The sequence below is a fragment of the Sciurus vulgaris genome (genome assembly GCF_902686455.1).
Source record: "Sciurus vulgaris genome assembly, chromosome: 2".
Lineage (NCBI taxonomy): Eukaryota > Metazoa > Chordata > Mammalia > Rodentia > Sciuridae > Sciurus > Sciurus vulgaris.
This window is the reverse complement of record NC_136462.1, coordinates 36,101,761-36,125,413: the sequence shown is the minus strand read 5'-3', so window position 1 is coordinate 36,125,413 and position 23,653 is coordinate 36,101,761. Positions and strand designations below refer to the sequence as shown.

The following is a 23,653-nucleotide window of genomic DNA, read 5'->3' as shown; positions in this document are numbered from 1 at the left end:
TTATCAAAATATAACTGGCTTAAATAAACTTCTATTATTAAAACTATTAAAAAGCTTTTCCACAAAGGAAACAATGATAGAAAATCATAATTTTGGTGTCAATGTGCAGGATAAGTATCTATGGAATTAGTGTCTATGTAAATTAAAATGAGCTTATTGAAAATTATTGTACAGATCAGTAATAAGAACAGCAAAAGATATCTTTATGTTTTATGTTTTGTGGTATTAGAAAGAAGCATGTATTTAACATAGATGTACAAAATAGGCATTATCCACAACCTCAGTATAATCACTTGCCAAATTATAATGTCATACATAGCCAGAATAAGCTAGATCAGGAGAAGTACTGTCTGAGATGTTAAATATATTTTGTGTCACACAGCAAAACAGTGGCTGCTTTTTTAGTAGTGTAGGACAAGAGTCTGGAAGCTTTGTAGTTCCCTTCTGGGTGACTATCACATTTGTCCTAGAAAATGTACATATTGTTCAAACTGTGTAGCTTCCTTCTCTCACACAGCCTTAATTAAAAGTTCAGATTTCCCAAACAAGTCTGTAAAACTTTAGATTTTTCTATCTTATAATTGAAATAATATAAAGACATAATTTGCTTTTTTTTTTTAATAAGAAACTTTTTTCATCTACTTTAATGCCTTTATACAACAGAGGAGTAAATTGAAATAAAGGAGGGATCACACTGCTTATTAATGATGGAATATGTACCCGAAAATTCATAGATTGTTGAGTGTTCAATAAGTATTAGATATTATTTACTTTGTCTCTGGCAGTACAAAGATAATGTGGGTAGTAAAGACTAGTTGAGATGCATTTGTTTTACTATCAGAGAAATAAAATGTATTAGTATTATACAATCTCCTTTTTAATTTTGTTCTCATTTGGAAGAAGATTTTTATGAATGAAAATTTTATCAGAAAATAAAAAATGTAGAGAATTTCCATGTATATTGGATGAATGTTCCTTTTCAGATTAGGACAGTTGCTCTGTTAAATTTGCTGTTACTCTAAGGTTCATATATCTGTTTGTCTAGTAAATATCAACTGGATATCCTACAGACAGCCCAAACTTTCCTATTAAAAAAAAAAAAGGAAGATAACAAATAATAAAGAAAATTTCTTTCTTGGTAGATGAGGAGGAGGAATCCCAGAGTCAGTTGAAGGTGATTGAAAACTGTGACTTGGTGCTGCAAAGACATTTCTTGACTAGCTTATACTGTTTTCTCTTAAAAAAATTACAAGTAATTTTGAAAATTAAAGCTAAATCTACTATAATAAGAAATATGGAAAGAAAAATTACAAAGAAAATTATTTTAAAATATTTGTGCCTTAGGAAAGATGTAAAAAATGAATCCTTATCCCTTTACCCTATTTCTCTTTCATCATTTAAGGCTTCAACTGTGAACAGCTTACAGGTACTAAAAAAAAAAAAAATACAGAAATAAAATGTTGGGCCAGAGATAATTTTGTCCAAACAGTTCTGTAGTTTGAAATTTAAACCGAAGATTTCATTTGATTTAAAAACACTGTTTTGAGCAGACACATTGAACTGAATTTATCACAGTACTGTTAGACCCTGGTGTTTTCCTGTGGGGTTCAGCTTCTCTCTTTCATTTATAAAAGACTTTGTTCTTCTTTGTGTAGAAAACAAAATAAGCCACTAACAGGGAACATTGGTGGAGGTAACTTCTACAACTGATAAGAATTGATCAGTGGAATACGTAGGCAGACATTATATAGTACATATTAAGGCAGTATCCAGACTTTAACTCATTCACATAGTTAAATTCCCTGACCTGAAATAAATTTTGCTTGGGACAAAATTAAGAACTTATTATTAATTTTTCAGTGTTGCTTTTGCTCTTAATTTTAGGGTACATTTTAGATGGGACTAGATAAACTTGTCATATAAGGAAAGCACGTTTTCTGAACTCCTCTTCCCACCTGACACAAAGAGGGACTCTGTGTCAAGCCATTTAAATCAAGATAGGCTGAGAACTGTCTATACAGGAACATATGGAAAAGTATCTCTGGGGGATTTTTTTTTTTTTTTTTAACCTCTGGCAAAGATTATAAACCTAGATGTTGCCTCTTCACTAGTCTTTTTAGTTTCCCTTAGGATGGTAGTTCTCAATGATTTCTTTACCTAATAGTTATCTCAGGAATCTGATGAAAATGCAGAATCTAAAAGTCTGAAGTGTGGCATAAGAATTCATCATTTTAATAAATATCTTAGGCATGTGATGTAGCAAAACACTTTGAAAAACAACATGCTAGGTATTGCTTTCAGAAAGTGATTTGATAAAATTCTTAGGCTTGATAGATCTTTGAAAAGCCTGATAAAAACAATCCTTCCTGGCCTGAGGTTGTGGCTTGGTGGCAGACTGCTTGCCTAGCACATGTGAGGTACTGGGTTTGATCCTTACTACCGCATAAAAATAAACAAATAAAGGCATGCAGTCCATCTGTAACTACTAAAAAAACTTTTTAAATGAGCCCTCCACTACTTCAAGTGATGCTTTTTTTAGCTAAAAGGTAATTATTTAAATTCTGAAACCATTATTAACTGGCAGGAATGGACTCCAGCAGAGTTTTCTAAATGCATCTCTCTAGATCATTCTTGTATCAGATACTTTTCTCATGCCAAGATTATAAATATACTTTTGTTTTTTCAAATTTTTATTTATTTTTATTTTTACAGACTGCATTTTGATTCATTTTACACAAATGGGGTATAGCTTTTCATTTCTGTGGTTGTACACAATGTAGATTCACATCATTCATGTAACCATTCATATACATAGCGTAATGTATACTCTTTTTAATGAATCTCCCAACTCTGTTTTAATTTACTACTAATCCACGTAACTTTCTAAAATTCATTTTTGGTACTGACAAAGTGCTCAAGATTTTCATCAAAATTCTAATATTTTCACATCAAGAATAAGGCTACTTAGGCCTGTAGTTAGATACCAGCAGAATACTAAGATATATTAACCATATTTGACCTGAGACAACACACAATTTCATTTATATGAAATAAAATACAAGGGAATCAGTGTTCCTAGAACTCAGGATGATTTTTACCTTTGGAGAGGGGATAAGGTGAGTAGTGACTCCACGTGAGAGAAGGTGGGGACTTCTGAGATGCTGGTGATATTCTGGTTCTTGAATTGGGTGCTAGTTACCTATGTGTTCTGTTTATGAAAATTTATTGTGCCATGTACACTTAGAATTATTTTTATTTTTTTGTACTTCCATAAATATGTCAGAGAAAAGTTACTGCCAAAAGCAGACGAATATTTAAAAGTTCTACTTGTTACCTATTGTACATTTTTCTCAGTGTTGCTATTTGTATATTCAGAGTGTTCCTCATCTCCTATTTATATTAGTTAATAACTTTTTATAGTTAAGAAATATCCTTTATCTGATGATACCTCAAACCAAATTTCTGAAAGAGGATGTCTTCCCCCACCCAATTATTTTTTACTGGTGTATTGTAGTTGTACATGATGATAGGATATGTTGTTACATATTGATATATGCATACATTCTAACAATATAGTTTGGCCAATAGAGGCTGTTGCTTTTCATTAGGATTCTAGGCTCTATATAATGCAGGTACTTACAACCTACTATCACTGAACTTTGAAGAGATATAAAAACTAATTAAACCAACAATGATTAACAAAATTGAATCAGTAGTCCAAATTACCCCATTAAAAAAACCCAATACTGGGTCACTTCATTGCTTAATTTATCAAAGCTATAAAGAAGAAACATTAATTTTTCTGTAATAATTCTAATAAATTGAACGGAAAGTTTTTCTTTTAAACTAATTATATGAAACATTATTATACTGATATTATACTGATACACATTTATATGTGTGTGTGTCTTTATGGTTTAGAAAGTGTGTGTTTGTGTCAGGCATAATGGTGCATACCTGTAATCCCAGCGAATCAGGAGGGTGAGGCCAGAAGATTGCAAGTTCAAGGCCTTCCTCAGAAACTTAGTGAGGCCCTAAGCAACTTAGCAAAACCCCCAAAATAAAATAATAAATGGTTGAACGTGTGGTTCAGTGGTTAAATACCCCTTGGTTCAATCCCTGGTACCAAAAAAAAAAAGAGTATTTGTTTTGATACACTGGGGATTAAACCTAGGGCACTCTACCACTGACTGCATCCCAATCTCTTTTTGAGACAAGATGCTCTGAGTCTGACCTTGAACTTGTCATTTTCCTGCCTCAGTCTCTCCACTTGTGAGGATTACAGGAATGTACCACCACACCTGACTAAAAGGTATTTTGTTAAATTTCATTTAGTCTGTTATCATGGATTGAGAGGAGTCAATTTTGTCAGTGTTTCATGTGCTTAAAAAGATGCTAACGTCACTGAAGTGGTTTTTGAGGCAGACCAGTAATATCTTTATGATATACAGCCACAGTTATGGTAAAGGTAAAAGATGTAAGAAAAGTCAAATAGCACCTGGATAGAAATGGAACTATAAAATTCTTAGGCTATTGATCTATTGCTTGGCTTACTGAGCTCAGACTTGGAGTTTAACGTATCTAGGGCAGAAACGCTCATTTCGTGTAGATGTTAAATTTCATTAGATGAAGGTACATTTCTTACAGATTTTGGAAATGTCACATTTTTAGGTTAAATAGGAATTAAAAATTAAAGAGAATATTAATTCCTTTATGCCTCCACAGAAGTAAGAGTACTTTGTTATGTTTTACAGAGGCTTAGGAAAAAATGGCTTAGGAAATAGCTTATATTTCCATAAAATTCATGTGAGTTCTTAACTATCTCTTATGCTAAATAGCATGGCACAATTCTTTGACTTATTCTCATATGCAGAAAACATGTTGGCAAAAATCATAGCTTGTACTTTCAATAATATTTCAAGCCTACTTAGTATTCATACATATATTGATTATAATCATAGGTAATTTTAGCAGTTTGGGGTATTTGTTTCATTAACCTTTAGAAGTGCAGAGAGATTAAGGTACAGTTGCACGGAGAGTGGGATGGAGATTTACGCAGCCCCAGGGAAACCAACACTTGCTCATATGAGAGGTAGTGAGGTTTAAATCTACCTTTTTGATAAGCAGTGGTTTAGAAATTGCACACCTTATTGAAGTCTCATTGTTCTCACAGGTCAGACTATTTGTATTACATTTCTTTAGCTTTTCATGCTTTCTAAGGCACTTTTGCACAATAGCTTTTTGGCTGCTAATGGTAAAGTAGTTTGGGCACTCTATGTATTCACAATCCACAGAGAGAAGACAACAGATGCAAATTCTGCCCCAAAATACGGCTACTTAACTAAATACCCTTCTCTCAACTCATTTCTGTGCACTGATAAACAATTATATTTATAGAATTTTGTGTTGCCATTTTATTATTATTGTAGCTTTTTATTTATTTATTTATTTATTTATTTATTTATTTATTTATTTATTTATCTATCTTTTTAGATCCATGTTAAAGCTCATTTTGACTATGACCCCTCAGATGATCCTTATGTTCCATGTCGAGAGTTAGGACTGTCTTTTCAAAAAGGAGACATCCTTCATGTCATCAGTCAAGAAGATCCAAACTGGTGGCAGGCCTACAGGGAAGGGGATGAAGATAATCAGCCTCTTGCTGGTCTCGTTCCAGGTAACCAGCAATATTATAGAAAATATATAGTATTAAAAATATATAGTATTAAGGGGATAAGAGAATAGCTTAGTGGTAGGACATGTGTTTAGCATGAACAAGGATCGAAGGCCAGTCATTTTGAAAGACTCCTATACTAAAATCTTTGTCCTATGAGGAAAATATGTTTTCCATTATTTGTATCACTGGTAATTTAAAGGTACAAAGCAAAAATCATTACTGTGCACATACATAGAAACACAAGGAAGGATTACAAATAATAAAAGCAAGAGAATGTGTTGAATATGCCTTGGAATATCCACATTTTCCTTTATAAACCTAATGCCTAGAATTAATTTTTGAAATAATCCTAAGTGACCAAAGCCGTTATAAGATCCAAAACTTTTTGGAAGTTGAACTATTACATTTTCTAATGTTGATTTATTATTTTTTATAATAGATGATATAATAATTTAATGATATATTAGGACTAATTGAGTAGGATCCAAACTAAACATTTGGAGGCTTATGTATGATAGCTAACATCATTAATCTAATGGGTAGCAGAAGGATTTGCAAGGAAATAGATATGAAAAATTACTTCTAGTAAAAATTTAAAAATAATTTTACCCTTTTACCTTAAATATCTTATTCTTCTTTTTCCTTTTGCTATTAAGGGAAAAGCTTTCAGCAGCAAAGGGAAGCCATGAAGCAAACCATAGAAGAAGATAAGGAGCCAGAAAAATCAGGTTAGACATTTTTACTTGATATTAATAAGAGATGTCTTGGTTTACATCTGGAACCATATTTAAACTTGCATATCAGAACTGTCAAGAAACATGTATTCATAGGAAGTGTGATGTAAGAGGCAAAACTGATTATCTTAGAATGGTAAAGAATAAGTTATTAAAGATTGTCTCTGAGAAGTGTGATTAATAGAAAATTTTAAATACTTTTGGAAAATAGTTCTAGGAACAGTGTCATGAGTACAAATTTAAATGAAAAACAGTTCTTTAGGTTGAAATGTATACCTTTGTTCAATAAAACAAATACCACATTTACACTTACTTATAATTTCTCAACAGGAAAACTGTGGTGTGCAAAGAAGAATAAAAAGAAAAGGAAAAAGGTTTTATATAATGCCAATAAAAATGATGGTAAGTTCTACTCTCAGGTATACCTGGGGTTATATCTGAAAGGGGTCTAAGTCTAATGCTAGAAAGAAATGAAAATGGTATTTTCAATAAGTTTGTTTCCCTAGTCCTGTATTGACCCTAAATGTAACGTGCTTAAGAAAGTCATTATTTATAAATTATTTTCTTTTAAGAGTCCTGTGAATAATATGATGTTTTAAATTCTGGGAAAAACTGTTATAAAAAGTAAGGAATATTAACCAGGTGCAGTGGTGCATGCTTATAATCCCAGCAGCTCAGGAGGCTGAGGCAGGAGGATCACAAGTTCAAAGCCAGCCTCAGCAAGCGAGGTGCTGAGCAACTCAGTGAAACCTTGTTTCTAAATAAAATACAAAATAGGGCTGGGAATGTGGCTCAGTGATCGAGTACGTTGAATTCAATCCCTGTACCACCTGCCAAAAAGTGAAGTAATATTAAGCATATATGGTGTTATATTGATGGGTTTTCTTTAATTTTTTTAAAATTTAAATTATTTTCAAAATTATTGCTTGGTTGTAACTAATTCTTACAAAATATGTCTAAAGTGAAAAATAAATATTTTGTCAGTCATGGCACACATCCCAGAGGTAATTCATTTCACAGAGCCCACTACTTGCTGGCTGAGTCAGGTTCACGGGAATTTTTTTTTTTTTTTTTAATTTTGACTGATTACTAAGAGTAAAAAGTGTGGAACTTGTAGCTTCTCTTAAAATCAAGAGCTCTATTAACACTGGGCTTGTATTCCTAATTGACTGTAGTTGCTGGACTTGAATGATAGCTGCTGTTCTTATATTTGAGTACCTGCTGTCTAGTTCAGCAATCTCCATCACTCCTAGTTTTTTATAAATGCAATCTTATTTTCTTATTTAATTACCTTCTTGGTTGGTCTTCATGGGCATTTGAATTTACTACCTCTGCTTTGCTTCATGTTAGAAAGAAGCAAATAATGAAAGCACTCCTTACACACAGTTTATAACGTGAAATCTTTGGGGGGTGACATAAAATAATGAAGATAAAGTGTCATAGATTACTAAACTCTTTCATACTACACTAAATCTGAGTCAATCAGCTTTAATTTTTTTCTAAAATAAAATATTGAGTTTTTTATTTTATCTCTATAGTTGTGATTAGTATCTGTTTAATTTTTTTGAAACAGTGTAAAATTAACTGGTCTAGCTCTTAGAGCGACTATACTGTAGAAAACTTGATAAATCTGAAGCCTATAGAGATTTATTTTGCTGTAAATCAAAATGTAGCGATTGGTTGTACATGTTAGAAGGAACTCAAAGTAGAGAAAGCATTTTGAAAAGGGAAGGAATTACATTTGTTCTTCATAATGATATCATTAGTATTTTTAATAAATAGCTACCATTTATAATATCTCCTCTATTCCATGGCAGCATCCATCTATATGCTTTAGTTCTCACAGTAAATTCCTTGAGATTACAAATTGATAGATTGAAGTTCAGATATTCGAGTGATGTACTTAAATTCTTACAGTTTAAACAGTTGAGCTGGAATTTAAACAAATATAGTTTGAGCTCTCACCCTGTGCCAGGCTCTGTACTGAGCATTTGCAAGACAAACATAGTCCTTGAATCTAAAATAGAATGTATAACTAAAGAGTTTGACTACCTATTTGATGTCCCTTCCCAGTTAGGTGAAATAACATGAGTGAAGACATGGTAGGCTGCTAGTTGTGTACCTCTCTTCGTACCACTTAATAGCTGTTTCATCTGGATTGTGTACTTCAGGAATGTTACCCCACCCATGATATTTTATGTCTCATCTTGAGTCATTTTCTGGGTTAGTATTCCAAAATAAAGTAGATATAAATGCAGAATGTATGGATAGCATAAGCCTGACTTACTTGCAAGTGATACAACTGTAGGAAAATATTCTAGCACTACATGTAAATGTTTATGCCTGCTGTTTTACTACTAAGCATATCCATTATGACTGATCTTAAAAACAACCCCCTTAAGTAGAGTATTAGTTTCTGCATTTTACAAAAATGACAGATATTCTCTTTAGTTTATCCCTTGGCACCCTACCTTCTGTCAAACTGTTTACTCCAAACTGGTGATTTTATGTAAGGATCAGTATATTGAATTGTATTAGACATTCAAACACAGTATGAAACAAGCTGTAAAAATTTGTAGAAGGATTAATATATTTTTGTCTGATTTATTTTCATAGCATCCTGGCAAGAATATAATAATGGGAAAATGCTCATGATATTATATCATTCTGTTTCTATCATAATGCAATAAGTTAAGCATTTTAATGACAGTAAATTGTGCTTCTTTCCAATTTGGGAGGGACGATCTATAGGTATTTATATCTTTATGACATGCAATAATTCTGTCTAAAGGGCTTAACTTTTTCTTTCCTAAAGATTATGACAATGAGGAGATCTTAACTTATGAGGAAATGTCACTTTATCATCAGCCAGCAAATAGGAAAAGACCTATCATCTTGATTGGTCCACAGAATTGTGGCCAGAATGAATTGCGTCAAAGGCTCATGAACAAAGAAAAGGATAGATTTGCATCTGCAGTTCCTCGTAAGTTTGGACACATTTCCATTTGCTTGTCAGCTTACCACCTCAGTACCTAACTAGGGGAATTTTCATTTATTTCATTGAAACGATGTCAATGAAAGAAGAACTTCAATGATATTTTTTTAAAAAATTTTTAATTGTTGATGGACCTTTATTTTATTTATTTATATGCAGTGCTAAGAATCAAATCCAGTGCCTTACACATGCTAGGCAAGTGTTCTAGCACTAACCTTCAACCCCAGCCCCTAACAAAATATTTTGACAAATTTTTATTCCATATAATTCTTGAGAAATTTACATTTTCCTTACACTATGGTAATTATTTTCTAAATGAATTTCAGTTTGGACCACTTACAATTCCCTCTTCATAATCAACTCCTCGTTCTATATAACTGATTATGAAGGTAGAAATTAAGACTTCATCTCTGAAAACTAAAATTGTTTTAAGACTGTAGTGTCTAATCTTATGGAAATAAATTTTAGGAGAAGATGAATGAGTGTTTTAAGTACAAGATGAAGTAATTTAAAATGTAAACATAAAATGAATTAAGGTAACTAAATTTAACTATTAAGATACTACAAACATTTTTATTCATGTTTGAATAAACTCAATCTGGAATAAGAACAATGTTAAACACATGGGCTCTTATTTCCTCAATTCACTAATTCCTAATCTATGTTAAAAAGTAAAAATTATTTTTGATTTAGATGTATTATCCCCCTTCCTCATTCTTACCCATGCTCATCATCTTATCTAATTTTGTTTACCTAGATACAACTCGGAGTAGGCGAGATCATGAAGTGGCTGGTAGAGATTACCACTTTGTTTCACGGCAAGCATTTGAGGCAGATATAGCAGCTGGAAAGTTCATTGAGCATGGGGAATTTGAGAAAAATTTGTATGGAACCAGCGTAGATTCTGTACGGCAAGTGATCAACTCTGGCAAAATATGTCTCCTAAGTCTTCGTACACAGGTGAGGAAGAATTGTGGCTTGGGGTGTTGAACTTGGCATGTTTTGCAGACTAATCCAGTAAGAACTCTGTTTTGGTCCAAGAATGACAGAGCCCAATTAAGTCCTCACACTGTTTTTCTAGCAGTTTGCTATGTAAAATCAAATAGATTCATTTTCTGTACATATATATTTTTGGAAACTTAAAATAGAGTATGATACTGATAGTACTTTGAATATTTTAGAGATTATAAAAGAGTATCCTTTTCAATTCCAGTCTGACAACAAGTAGAAAATTTGAAGGTCATTCTTAGGGCTTTAAATGCCATTGTTCAAGTAGTAACAAGTGTCACAATGAATGGTTTTAGGTAAATAATGAAACCTCAGTGTCAGTTGTTTGGGAGACTAAGCAAAAACTTACATTTACTAACCAGTGATTCTTAGACTTCTGTTTTTTAAAATTTTAGAAATTTTAGGTTTTAAAGATTGTGTTTGTTATGGAATTTTTTTTTTTTTTTAACTTTTTCTAGACTGTTCAGCTTCAACATAGAACTTTCTTTAATGTGATTGAATCTCTTACTCATGTCAACTCAGGCCACATAGTGGTTCCTTAAAGAGATGTTTTTTGTTTTATTTTATTTGTTCTTTTTAGTTATATATGATAGTAGAATGTATTTTTGCATATAATATATATAAACATGGAGTATAACTTATTCTAATTGGGATCCTATTCTTGTACTTGATACAGAGTTATCCTGGTCATGTTTTCAAATACAGGGCTATGTCCGATTCATTCCACTGTCCTTCCTGTTCCCCTCCCCTCCTTCCTTTCATTTCCCTTTGTCTAATCCAGTGGACTTCTGTTCTTCCCCTCCCCATCCTCCCTTGTTGTGGGTTAGCATGCACATATCAGAGAGAACATTCGGCCTTTGGTTTTTGGGGTTTGGCTTATTTCACTTGACGTTCTCTAGTACTATCTATTTACCTGCAAATGCCATAATTTAATTCTTCTTTATGGCTAAGTGTATATACTCAGTTGTGTATATATACTACATTTTCTTCATCTTTTGAAGGGCACCTCGGTTGGTTTCATAACTTGAATATTAGGAATTGATCTACTATAAACATTGATGTGACTGCATCACTGTAGTATGCTGATTTTAAATGTTGGGTTAGACTGAGGAGTAGGATAACTGGATCAAATGGTGGTTCCATTCCAAGTTTTATAAGGAATCTCCATACTGCTTTCCATAGTGGTTGCATCAATTTGCAGTCCCACCAGCAATGTATGAGAGTACCTTTCTCCCCACATCCTTGCCAACATTTATTGTTACTTGTATTCTTTATTATTGCCATTCTGACTGGAGTGAAATGGAATCTCCGTGTAGTTTTAATTTGCATTTCTCTGATTGCTAGAGATGTTGAATATTATTTTAATATTTTTTGACCATTTGTATTTCTTCTTCTTTGAAGTGTGTTCGGTTCCCTTGCCCATTTATTGATTGGGTTATTTATTTTTTTGGTGTTAAGTTTTTGAGTTCTTTGTATAACCCAGAAATTAATGCTCTGAAGTACAGATGGTAAAGATTCTCTGCCATTCTATAGGCTGTCTCTTCACGTTCTTGATTATTTCCTTTACAGAGAAGAAGCTTTTTAATTTGATACCATCCATTTGTTGATTCTTGATTGTACTTTTTGAGCTTTAGGAGTTCATTTGGGAAAATAAAGAGGCCTAGAATATCCAAAGAAATCCTTAGTGAGAAGAGTGAAGCAGGAGGCATCACAATACCAGATTTAAATTATTCTGCAGAGCTATAGTAACAAAAATGGCATGGTATTGGCACCAAAACAGACATAAAGACCAGTAGAACAGAATAGAAGACACAAAGACACACCCACATAAATACAGTTACCTCATACTAGACAAAGGTGCTGTAAACATACATTGGAGAAAAGATAGCCTCTTCAACAAATGGTGATGGAAAACTGGAAATCCATATGCAGTAGAATTAACTTGAACCCCTATGTCTCACACTACATAGAACTCAACTCAAAGTGGATCAAAGACCTAAGCATTAAACCAGAGACCCTGTGCTTACTAGAAGAAAAAGTAGGCCCAACCCTACATCATATTTTGTTTAAGGTAATACATCTGCCATTTAGTGGGTGCCTGTGAAAGCAGAACCACCAGAATTGTCTGCCCCAGTTGTTCTGGCTCAGATACCCCTAAATTCAACCTCAGACACTGGCCTGATTGCCACATGTACATATAAGAGAAACCAGACTCATCTGGAGAGACTAGCCTCTCCCTGAGGGGCATTCAGCAAAGCACACTTTAAAAAGGAAGCATTCCAAGAAAGTTAAAGAAAAACAGGACTTTGAGAGGGAACAATTACAAAGGGTAATGACCGTCGCTAAAACCAAAGTATCACATATGCTTAACCTAAAATATTAAGTATAAGTATTGCGTCTAAAAAAACATTTTTACAAAAGTAAACTTGAGATGTACTTGTTATGGGCCATGGGGGTTTTCCACTTGGCCTTTAGTGCTTTAGGGCCCAAATGGCAGAGGAGTGGGTGCACTGGTGTGCCCAGCCACCTTGCTGCCAGGCTGAGAGTAACAGATGGAACAACCTGCTCCAGGGCCTAACTGTCCAATTGGCTACCTTTGTGGCTCACTCCCCTCATGACTTTGGTCACTGTTGCCCATGGAAATGGCTGGGGACAAGGACATCCCTTTCTTTTGGCATCACTGAACATCATGTAATTGTGCTTAAATGGGGAACGCACAGGCCAAGGCTTCTGTCTCCCCTACAAGGTCCAGGCTCCCTGCTCACCTCCCCTGAATTCTAGACTGAAAGGAGCTCTTCTAGATTCTGACCTCCCACTCCACCCACTGGGAATACTGGGTGTCCCCCATCAGCAGGAGGGTTCTGGTTATGGTGCATGAGTGACTCCTTCCCACAGGCCAGGTCAGAATACGGGGATGGAAGGGAATTGCTCCTCTTCTAACCCATAGACTGGTTGACTGTGGCTGCACTTGGCCTCTTTGTAGCTCCAGGAGGACCTTGGTGGCTGCTTATCTACCCTCTCCCTGGGCACCCTATGACTGAGTAGCCAGCCCTTGAGGTCCGAATGTGTGGGGTTGGACCCCAGCATGAGCTAAGCACAGCCTAACTAGTTCTGCCACCAGAGCAAGCCCACATCAGTGATGATCTGGATTTCCATCACAGCCTCTAGCATCATCATGCCTTTGACCAGCAGGCTGACCAATGAGAGCCACAGCTCCAAGGGTGCTGCTGTCAGTAGGCACTGCTGCAGGCCTGGGTGAAGGGCATATCCTCTGCTGATGCATACTCAGGTGCAGGTGGTGAGGGTGCTAAGCTTGCACACCAACTGGATGCCTCTTCCATGGTGGTCCAGGGACAAAAGGGCAGTTTAGTGGCCTCCCAAGTGCAGGAAGGCCTTCAGCAGCCAGGTAAACAGCATCTTGCAGCCACTCCACAGCATCTTACAGTAATATATATTATATATAATATAATATATATAGTTGGAGATGGTGGCATGGGTTTGGTCACCCAACAGTGCCAGCTTTCTGGAATTCAGGGACAGATCTGGGCCCCCTGGTTGTGTACCCACAGGATCCAGGTGATCATAGCTTGTTGGGGTTCTGCTTGAAGCACCAAGAAACGGCCAGGAGCACAATGTATGTATAGTGGCAGTCTCCCCAGCACATCTGAGTGGGTGCCAGCACTGTCTAGCCATGGCCACAGGTGCCCCAAGGCAGGGAAGAACAAGGGTCAGGAGGGGCACTGCTATAGGAGCAGGAGGGAAAGCTGGGCAAGGTCAGGCAGCAAGTCACCTGGAGAAACCAACAAGATGGGCTGATGGTAGGTAGCCCCTCAGCTAGAAGATACATGAGACCTACTCCACAAGGCGTCTTCAAGAGATATTCATAGAGGAAAATTGACTCTAAAATGGCCACCCTAAAACAGTAATTAGATTTTCTTTGTTCTTTAGTGGACAAAGGCACTAAGGCAGTACTGTTTCGATTGTGAATATATGATTTAAGAGAAGTATAAATGTTTTTTACTAAATTTCTTCCGAATACTTTGTATTATTTGGGTTAACAGGTTTTACCAAAGAACTCAGAATAGTTAAGCATATTGTCTTAATGTGTCTGTTATCTCCATTTTGGTAGAATGTTTCAGTGGAGGATACATGGTGATACAATGGTAAAAATAAAATGAAATTTTCCATTCAAACAATCTGCTTTTCCTTGGATATGCTTTTCTAGAATTTTTTTTGACATGTATATTTGAAATTTTTCTCTCTGATGTTGTTTGTATTTAGTACCTGGCACATAGAAAAACAATTGTCTTGATTCTAATTCCTCCAAAATGGATTTTTAATTTGGTTGTTATAATCTCTAGGCAGTCTTAGAAGGATATTTTAGTGTCACATATCATTCCCTTATATTTCATTACATTAAAGAGCAAGCTAACATAATATGTATGAATTTATAACCATGTAGTATAGTCTTATAGTGAATATGATCTTAAAATACTGTGAATTGTCATGAGGATATTTAAAAATACTTATCAATGTTTTTTTAAAAAGATCACATTATGTTTCAAGTATATTATCAAGAAGTAGTTCAATGATGAAAATAATTTTTAAAATTCAGGTATCTTTTCTTTACAGTCTTTGAAGACCCTCCGGAATTCAGATTTGAAACCATATATTATCTTCATTGCACCTCCTTCACAAGAAAGACTTCGGGCATTATTGGCCAAAGAAGGCAAGAATCCAAAGGTAAAATTATGTACTATTGTATTATTTCATGGAAGATAAACACAAAACAGTCCTAATCTCATCTATCCCAGTGCTTAAAAGCTATATAAGCTTCAGGCTTCAAACTGATTATTCTTTCAAGGATATCTCTTGCTCTAAAATTGTCATAGTTGCCACTGGTAAACCATGGCAGCCCTCCAAAGCAGAGGAAGCTCTTGTTCCCCAGATATTTCCTATTGTTAACTCCAAATGTATTGTAACTTCTGAAGTTCTTTTTAAAACTTCTTTAATCTTCTTCATATGAATCCGTGACACTTCCAAGAGGAATTTGTGGGCCATCCTCCTCCACCCCAAAACTCTCAGCATATTCTTAGGGGTCACTCACTCACTGTCCCACATTTGTAGGGTACCAGAGTTGAGGCTCTTCTGTTTTTTTTTCCCCCTTTAACTCTGTTCTGTTTTTATTCTCCTTTGGGTCTTTTTACATAATCTAGAACAGAAAAATTTTAATTAATATAGATTTGTGCTGGTATGGTGTAGGTAGTCCATGTTATAATAAATGTTATTAACAATTAAATGACTAATAATATACTGATAACATCAATCAGAAGGCAATGACATTAAATACATAAAATAAAAATTATGTCAAGTGACTTGCTGTATATCAAAGTAATACTCTTCCTCTTTTTTTTGTTCAACTTTTTTTTAGTTGTAGATGGACACAATGCCTTTATTTTATTTATTTATTTATTCATTTATTTTGTGGTGCTGAGGATCAAACCCAGTGCCTCACACATGCTAGGCAAGCTCTCTACCACTAACCCACAACCCCAGCCCCCCTCGTTTTTTTTTGGTACTTACTTCTTAAATATATCTATTTTAGACAGGGATCATGGGCTGAGGATATAACTCTGTGGTCCAGCATTTGCCTGGCATATTGAGGCTCTGGATTTGATCCCCAGCACTGCAAAGAAAGAGGGATCACCAAAATTGCCTCATTTCATTTGCTGTACCTCTAAACCTCCTTACATAGTCATCAAAAGTACTATAATACTTTTTTCTTTTGATTCTTAGCCTTCTGCCATGATCACCAATCTTCCTTTCCCAGCCCCAAGATATCTTTTTTCCATTCCACATCTACTTAACATTTTCTATTCAATCTGTATGTTACATAGTATTTTTTAATGTCTTAAGCTATAGACATCAGGACTTTCCCTCCTATGTGTTGAGCATAATTCTGGTTGCTTTGTCTGGGCTAAGTAGGCTAACTGGTTAAAATAGAACTTCATCCCTTTGTCACTTTTGCAGCATACTTGTAAATTCAAAATATTGGAGTCAGAATTCTGTTGTCCTTTGCACTTGGAACAGTAAAGAAAATGTGAGATGTGGTTACTGGCTGTTCTAGAGAAGGATCACAATATAATAAGGGAAATAAACTTATTAATTCTATATAAATTTAGCGTCCAAAAACTACTTAGGTAGACCAGGAACACTATGGTTGCTGAAGGAAAATATGCACACTAAGGGGCTGGAGTATAGATTAGTGATAGAGTGCTTGTGTAACATGCACAAGGTCTAATCTTTGTATTTTAGCATATATAAAGATTCAGCATTATACTATAGATTTTATACTTCCAAAGCAGGTTAAGCAACTTTCTTCTGATTGGTCTCTGGCAGTTTTCTCATGGAAGTTTCGTCTACTTTGTATTGAATTGTTTGTCCTAAATTGAGCAAAATCTAGAAAGGTCCACGTTATATATGTTTTCAAAGCAAGAACTTAATATCAAAATGTTTTGCCAATATGTAGTATACTTGATTTTCTAATTAGAACATCCTAATTTAAATTGATTAATGTATACTTTACTTCAATCATATGTATTTTAATTGTATAATTCATTTGATCAGTAAGTTTTGGCAAAATGTTTACCCACGTATGACAGTCAAGATTTAGAACATTTCTGTCACTCTAGGAAATTTTCTTATGCCCCTTTGAAGCTACTACTCATCCATTCCTCTCTTTGCAACCATTTATCTGCTTACTCTTCCTATAGATTTGTCTGTTCTAGAAGTTCATATAAATGGAGCCATAAAATATGTTTAAGTTTGTGTCTGGCTTTTGATCAGCATAAGGTTTGAGATTCATTCATATTGCATCTAACAGTAGTTCATTTCTCCTTAATGCTGAGTAATATACTGTGATATAAATATACCCAAAGGTGTTTATTCATTTTTCAGTTGAAAATCTTTCAAGTTGTTTCCAGTTTTGAGTTAGTATAACCAAAGCTGCTCTAAGCATTCATGTACTCTTTTGGTGAGCATGTTTTTATTCCTCTTGGATAAATACCTAGAAGTGGAATTGCTGAAATATATGATAAGCATATATTTTAACTATATGAAAAAACTGTACACCAATATGTGATGGTTCCCATTGATCCATATTCTTACACATTTTGTTATCATATATAATTTTTTTTTTTTTGTCCTAGAAATTGAACCTAGGTGCACATTACCACCAAGCCACATCCCCAGCCCTTTTTATTTATTATTTTGAGACACGGTCTCACTGAGTTGTTTAGGGCCTTGCATAGTTGCTGAGGCTGGCCTTGGACTTGCAGTTTTTCTGCCTCAACCTCCTAAGTCACTGGGATTACAGGTGTGTACCACCATTCCTGGCTATATGTAATTATTTTAGCCATTCTAATAGATGTGAAATGGTATCATTATGGTTTTCATTTGCATTTTCCTGATGACTTTTCATGTAGCCATTTGGACATATTCTTTTGTGAAATACCTCAAACCTTCTCATTTTTAAATTTTTTTTTTCTGATAAGAATTTTTAATATATTCTGGATGTAAGTCCCTTATTAGAGGTATGTATTACAATTATTATCTCCAGGTCTTTGTTTTTATTTAACAGTATTCTTTGAAGATCAGAAATGTTAATAAAGTTCACTTTTCTTTTTCATAAGGTCAATGATTTTTGTGCATATCTAGAATATTTACCTCTAAGATTGTAAAGATTTTATCCTACATTTTCTTCTTAACGCTTCTTAGTTTTAATTTTTATATTTAGGTCTGTGATGTATATTAAATTAATCTTAGTTTTAGTTTGAGGTAAGGGTAGAGGTTTTATTTTTAATCACATGTGTATATTCAGTTATTCTGGTGTTGTTTGTTGAAAAGACTGTCCTTTCCTTGTGAATTATGATGGCACCTATGTTGAAAATGAACTGGTTATTTCTGGACTCTATTCTGTACTTACACTGATCTCACACTGTCTCTATAACTGTAGCATCATTTTAAGGCTTGAAATACAGACAATAAAAAGTAATAAAGTACTGCTATATGCTGCAACATGGATGAACCTTACAAACATTACACTAATTGAAAGAATCCAGACACAATAGACCACGTGTTATTTGATTCCATTTATGTACAATGTCCGGAAAAGGCAAATCTGTGGAATCCTAAAGTAGATCAGTGACTGTTTAGAGATTGGGGTTGAGTGGGGGGAAGTGCTAATGGTTTATGGGTTTTGGTTTTTGGGATAGGGGTAGGTGGTAAAATGTTCTAAAATTGATCATGGTGTCAATTGCAGAACTCTGTGACCATACTAAAAACTATTAAGTGATAGTTTTAAGTGATACTTTAAATGGGTGAATTGTATGAAATTGTATGGTATATGCTTAATAACTCAAGAAGCTGTTACCTATACCCCCCCCCCCCCAATAAAAATCTTGACAGGCCTTTCTTGTAGAAATTGAAATGATTATTCTAAAATTGATATAGAAACTAAATGGAATTACCAAAAAACTTAGGAAAACAGAGTTGGAGGGCTTGTCTTTTTTATCTATATAATTCACTTCTGCTTTTATTTTATTCTTATAATTACTATGACTTTAATTTGCACTTGCTTTAGTTTCTGAAGATGAAAGCTTATTATTATCTTTTTTTTCTTTCTTTCTTTTGGCAGTGCTGGGATTGAACCCAGTGCCTCATGCATGCCAGGCAAGCATTTTACCATTGAGCCATGTCCCCAGCATTTTTATCGTTTTGTTAGAAATATTTTCTGATTTCCCTTGTCACTTTCTTCTTTAACCCATGGATTTTTTAGAAGTATGTTATTCGATTTCCATCTATTTGGGGATTTAAAAAATATCTTACTGATTTACAACCATTGTAATCAGGGAATAGGCCCTGAAAGATATCAGTCTTTTGAAATTCATTGAGCCTTATTTTATGGCCCATTGTCTGTTTTGTCTTAATGAATGTTTCATGCATACCTATAAAAATGTGTATTCCTTAGTTGCTGGTTAGAAGGTAGTGTATCTAATTGTCTTTTTATTCCACTTACGTTTCTATCTTCTTTGCTATTTCTTTTTTCTTTCTTTTTTTTTGGTGGTGCTATTTTCTAATGGTGCTTTGTTACTCAGATGATGGAAGTATTGAGTGAAAACAAATCTTTAACATAATGAAGTTGCACTAGCTTAAAAAGTGATGCAAAATGTAACCACTTAATCTATTAATTAATTGTGCTTTGAATTTCTGAATCTGTTTTAGAAAGGAGGAGTTGAAAGTAGTTAACTGACAGTATGAAATAGTTTTGTCTATAGACTAATTTTTTCAGTTCAGAACATTTTGAGCTAAAATATTTTATTTCTGCTTGGTCATAAATTGTAATTTAAACAAGAAATTCAGACATAAAGTACTAAATAATCCTTTTTTGCATAAGATGAAATAATGCCTTAAATTTGCTAAAAAGTGATCCCAAACTTTGAGTGGATATAAGTTTTAGCAAAAATGTTATTGCGTTCAGTTGCGATGGTGAAGTAAAGCCTTTGATAGGGAACAAAGGATTCTGTGTACCATATTCAGATGCATGGCATTCCAGAGAGCTACACAAAGCCGCCTTAGGACAAGCTAATGGTAATTTCAGTTTTCCTACTGTTACAACTAGTTCAGTTGAATGACATAAGTTGTTTTGTGGGTTCAAATATAGTATTAACCCATTATGTCCCATAGTCTTATACATAGGACACCTGTAAAAACTTAAGCAATTTTATGGGACCCTATAAAATGTTTTTTATAGGATTTATAGGTTTCTGTATAGAACAATGCGATGTAACAGGTTAGTGTGTGACTTTTGTATTTAAGACATTTGGTCCGAGTTTATCTTCATTGATAAAGATGATCTGTGGGAAGTTTCACTTTCTTGGTCACAGGGTTCTTGATGAATTTTGCACATAGCTTTTCCACCTGCTTATCCTTGTGAAACAGCCTGTTCCTTTACTCTTTAAAGTAGCTGTTCCTTTACTCTTTAAAGTAACAGTGTCTCAAACTGTTAGGATACTTTTTTGCATCTTAAATATATCCATTGTATATTGAAAACTATATATATATATATATATATCACCAAAATATATATATCACCAAAATATATTAGTTCTTGGGCTGACCCAAGATTTTTTTAAGAAAAAGATAACCTGTTTTATCAGTTCTTTTCTTTTCCCCATAATGTTTTTCTATCTCTGTTTCAGATATAAAAAGCAGGCACTCTTTACCAGTCAAGAGTAGAGAGATTTGGGGCTGAGGTTGTAGCTCAGTGGTAGGGCATTTGCCCTGCACACATGAGGCACTAGGTTCGATCCTCAGCACCACATAAAAATAAATAAGTTAATAAAGGTATCGTATCCATCTACAACTAAAAAATATTTAAAAAAAAAAAAGGAGTGGAAAGATTTTGAATCCTTGCTCCACCCAGAAAAGTTGACTATATGTTACAGAAAATATTCCTTTTAGGAAGAAGTTACGATGCCCTAAAAATGTTAAAAAAAAAAAAAAAAAAAAAAAAAAGAATGTTTCTAGGGAATTCAAAATAACATTCTATACATTATTATCTTCTTGTGGGGGGTGAGAGAAATATATGAAAACCTAAATTATGGTATAAAATGGGATATAGAATTCCAAATAATTCATAGTGTATGTTTTGAAGGTGAAGAGTAAAGGAAACCAGGGTGGCCCATTGAGAGGTTGGAAAGGAACTCTTGAGGTCAAGTGTTTGAGAAACAAAGAAAGCGATCTAAGGGCATATCTTGTTCTTGGGCCATCTGACTCATCCTGTATGACCTCAGAGTTTTCTTTGTTGTTTGTTGTTTGGTTTTTTACTTCTGTTTGCAGCCTGAAGAGTTGAGAGAAATCATTGAGAAGACTAGAGAGATGGAGCAGAACAATGGCCACTACTTCGACACAGCAATTGTGAATTCAGATCTTGATAAAGCTTATCAGGAATTGCTTAGATTAATTAATAAACTCGATACTGAACCTCAGTGGGTGCCATCCACTTGGCTGAGATGAAGGAAACATCTGTGGCATGACTGAACTTGATCTGGCAAACTGCCAATAGGAAGATGGCTCCAATACTTCAAGATTGAGGATAAGGGTGGAAGATGGCAGGATAAACTGCAGACCTGTTAGATTTTTTAAACTAGTGAGAAGTCCCCTTAGGCTATTTGTGCACAACATTATTCTCTACACGTGGCTTTAGGGACTCTTGCCTCATTTGGAGATTTTAAATGAAAGCTTTCAACTGAGCAGTTCCATTTTATCCTGGTAAAAACTTTGTTGTTTTCACCTAACTAAATCTTTTCTGCTTGCTTGATCATATTTCTGTGAAAAACTTGTATGTATATACACAGTATTCCATGTCTCAAATAGTTATAAATATTGACATTATTTAACATTTAACTTAAATGACGTCATGGGAATATTTTGGGGCCTATGCTTCTATGCACTGAGCAGAAGCAGTATTTGCTTAGGAGACTGGTTAAGAAATCAGAAATACTTTCCTAAAGAAGAAGAAGAAAAATGGTGCGTGTCACTTTGGTTTGGAACTGCTTGTTAGGTTTTTATTCCTTTATATGTCTCTTAATTCTTAAAAAACAACATTCCATTAGAAGCACCAGTTTTTTAGCTCAAACTTTGTGAATTAGACTGCACACTCAGCAGACTCTAATGTAGTGAAAGGTATACAAAACACACTGATCTTTTTAAAGATATAGTAATTTTCTGAATTTTTTTTGTTAAATTGTCACAAGTGATTTGATAGTCTTGCTTCCTTTCTCTGATATGAGGAATACAATAGGTGTATCTGTTATACTTTTTATGAATGGCAAACATTCAAACTGTTGACTGTTAAAAAAAGTTTCTTCCTCGTGATGTGAAATTTTTTATATACATGGGAGAACATAGTACATTTGAGTTTTTTGCATTTTTATATATGAGCACAGTATTATTCTGTGTTACATATATAGGTAACAAACTGGAATTCTGTTGAGGACTATAGCTGCTGTAAGGTATACTAATGACAAATGGTCATTGATAACACTTGTTCTGCATTGGAATAAAATTTTATATATACACACACACACACACACACACACACACACACACACACACACACACACACTAGGGGAATACCATGACACTTGACTTTGAGATCAGAAGGAAAGGAAGAACTGAAAGTCATTCGAACATTTTAGGAAAATAACATTGGAGGGGAAGAGTTACTAAGCACATAGAAACAGGTATTTATCCTAACAAGGTCTCCCGCTGGACTCAATTGAACAACTTGCTAAAGCATAAAAGAAATTTTAAGCTAATGGGATTTTTGTACTGTCTTTGTAGCTGTAGCTTTAAAATTCAGTGTCTGTAATTGTCATGGAAAGTTTAATTTGTAGTCTTTTCATGCCTTTAATGTAGTGTGGTGTGTGACAAACAACCTCAAATGTGAATGCCTTATTTTTGTTTTTATGATGTTAGCTACAGCATTTCCTGTTCCCAAAGCTAAACAAACACTGGAATGATACTGACTTGTCACTTAATTTAACATAAGCAACTGTTATTAATAAGAATTTTGTCTCGGTGTCATGTATATATGATTTTTTTTTCTCTTCATGATTTTATTTGAACAAATGTAGACAGTTTATATGTTGCCTTTTTCTATTCAAATTTGCATGGCCTCTTCAGTTGGTTGGGGAGTGTGTCCTGTCTGAAAACACTTTCAAGATAATATTCCTTAGGAAGAAGTAACATTCCTGGTTTGAGGGAAGGAATGCTATATATACTATCTCCTCAGGCCTAAAACACTCCAGCTGGTAGCAGGAAAAATGCAAAGGTCACACCCATTTTCTGCATTGAAAAACAAGGAATATACTTAGCACTTAATTTTTTTTCAGTTCCAGTTTACTTTCTCCTCAGGTACAAAAGGTAGTCTGTGGTCAACAGTGGAGTTTTGCAAACTGCATATTGTAACTGACAGCTGTTTTTAACCTGAAGATTGAAAATATTGACAGTTCATGTAAAGTTTGAGTAAGGTTTTAGGTAGTGTAAGAGGCTGTTGTGCCACTGCTGATAGTAGGGCCACACTAGGACCCCATGTTGTCAAGACACATGGTTTTCATAAGCAGATCCTATCCCAAGGGACATGCCATGCCACCATGCTGTACTTCTAGGAGCTCT

General features: G+C 34.4%; 1 protein-coding gene across 8 annotated transcripts in view; it reads left to right on the top strand.

Moving 5' to 3' along the window:
- The window catches only part of PALS1 (protein associated with LIN7 1, MAGUK p55 family member), a 90,436-nt gene extending 67,861 nt beyond the window's left edge, over positions 1-22,575 (top strand). For all 8 annotated transcript variants that reach the window (XM_079127107.1, XM_079127103.1, XM_079127104.1 and 5 more), the window contains 7 exons: positions 5,494-5,677; positions 6,334-6,405; positions 6,742-6,813; positions 9,227-9,394; positions 10,164-10,366; positions 15,047-15,157; positions 21,314-22,575. In XM_079127107.1, coding sequence (XP_078983233.1) covers positions 5,494-5,677; positions 6,334-6,405; positions 6,742-6,813; positions 9,227-9,394; positions 10,164-10,366; positions 15,047-15,157; positions 21,314-21,490 — 987 coding nt within the window. In that variant the 3' untranslated portion in view covers positions 21,491-22,575. The remainder of the gene's footprint in view (positions 1-5,493; positions 5,678-6,333; positions 6,406-6,741; positions 6,814-9,226; positions 9,395-10,163; positions 10,367-15,046; positions 15,158-21,313) is intronic.
- The last annotated feature ends 1,078 nt before the right edge of the window (positions 22,576-23,653 follow it).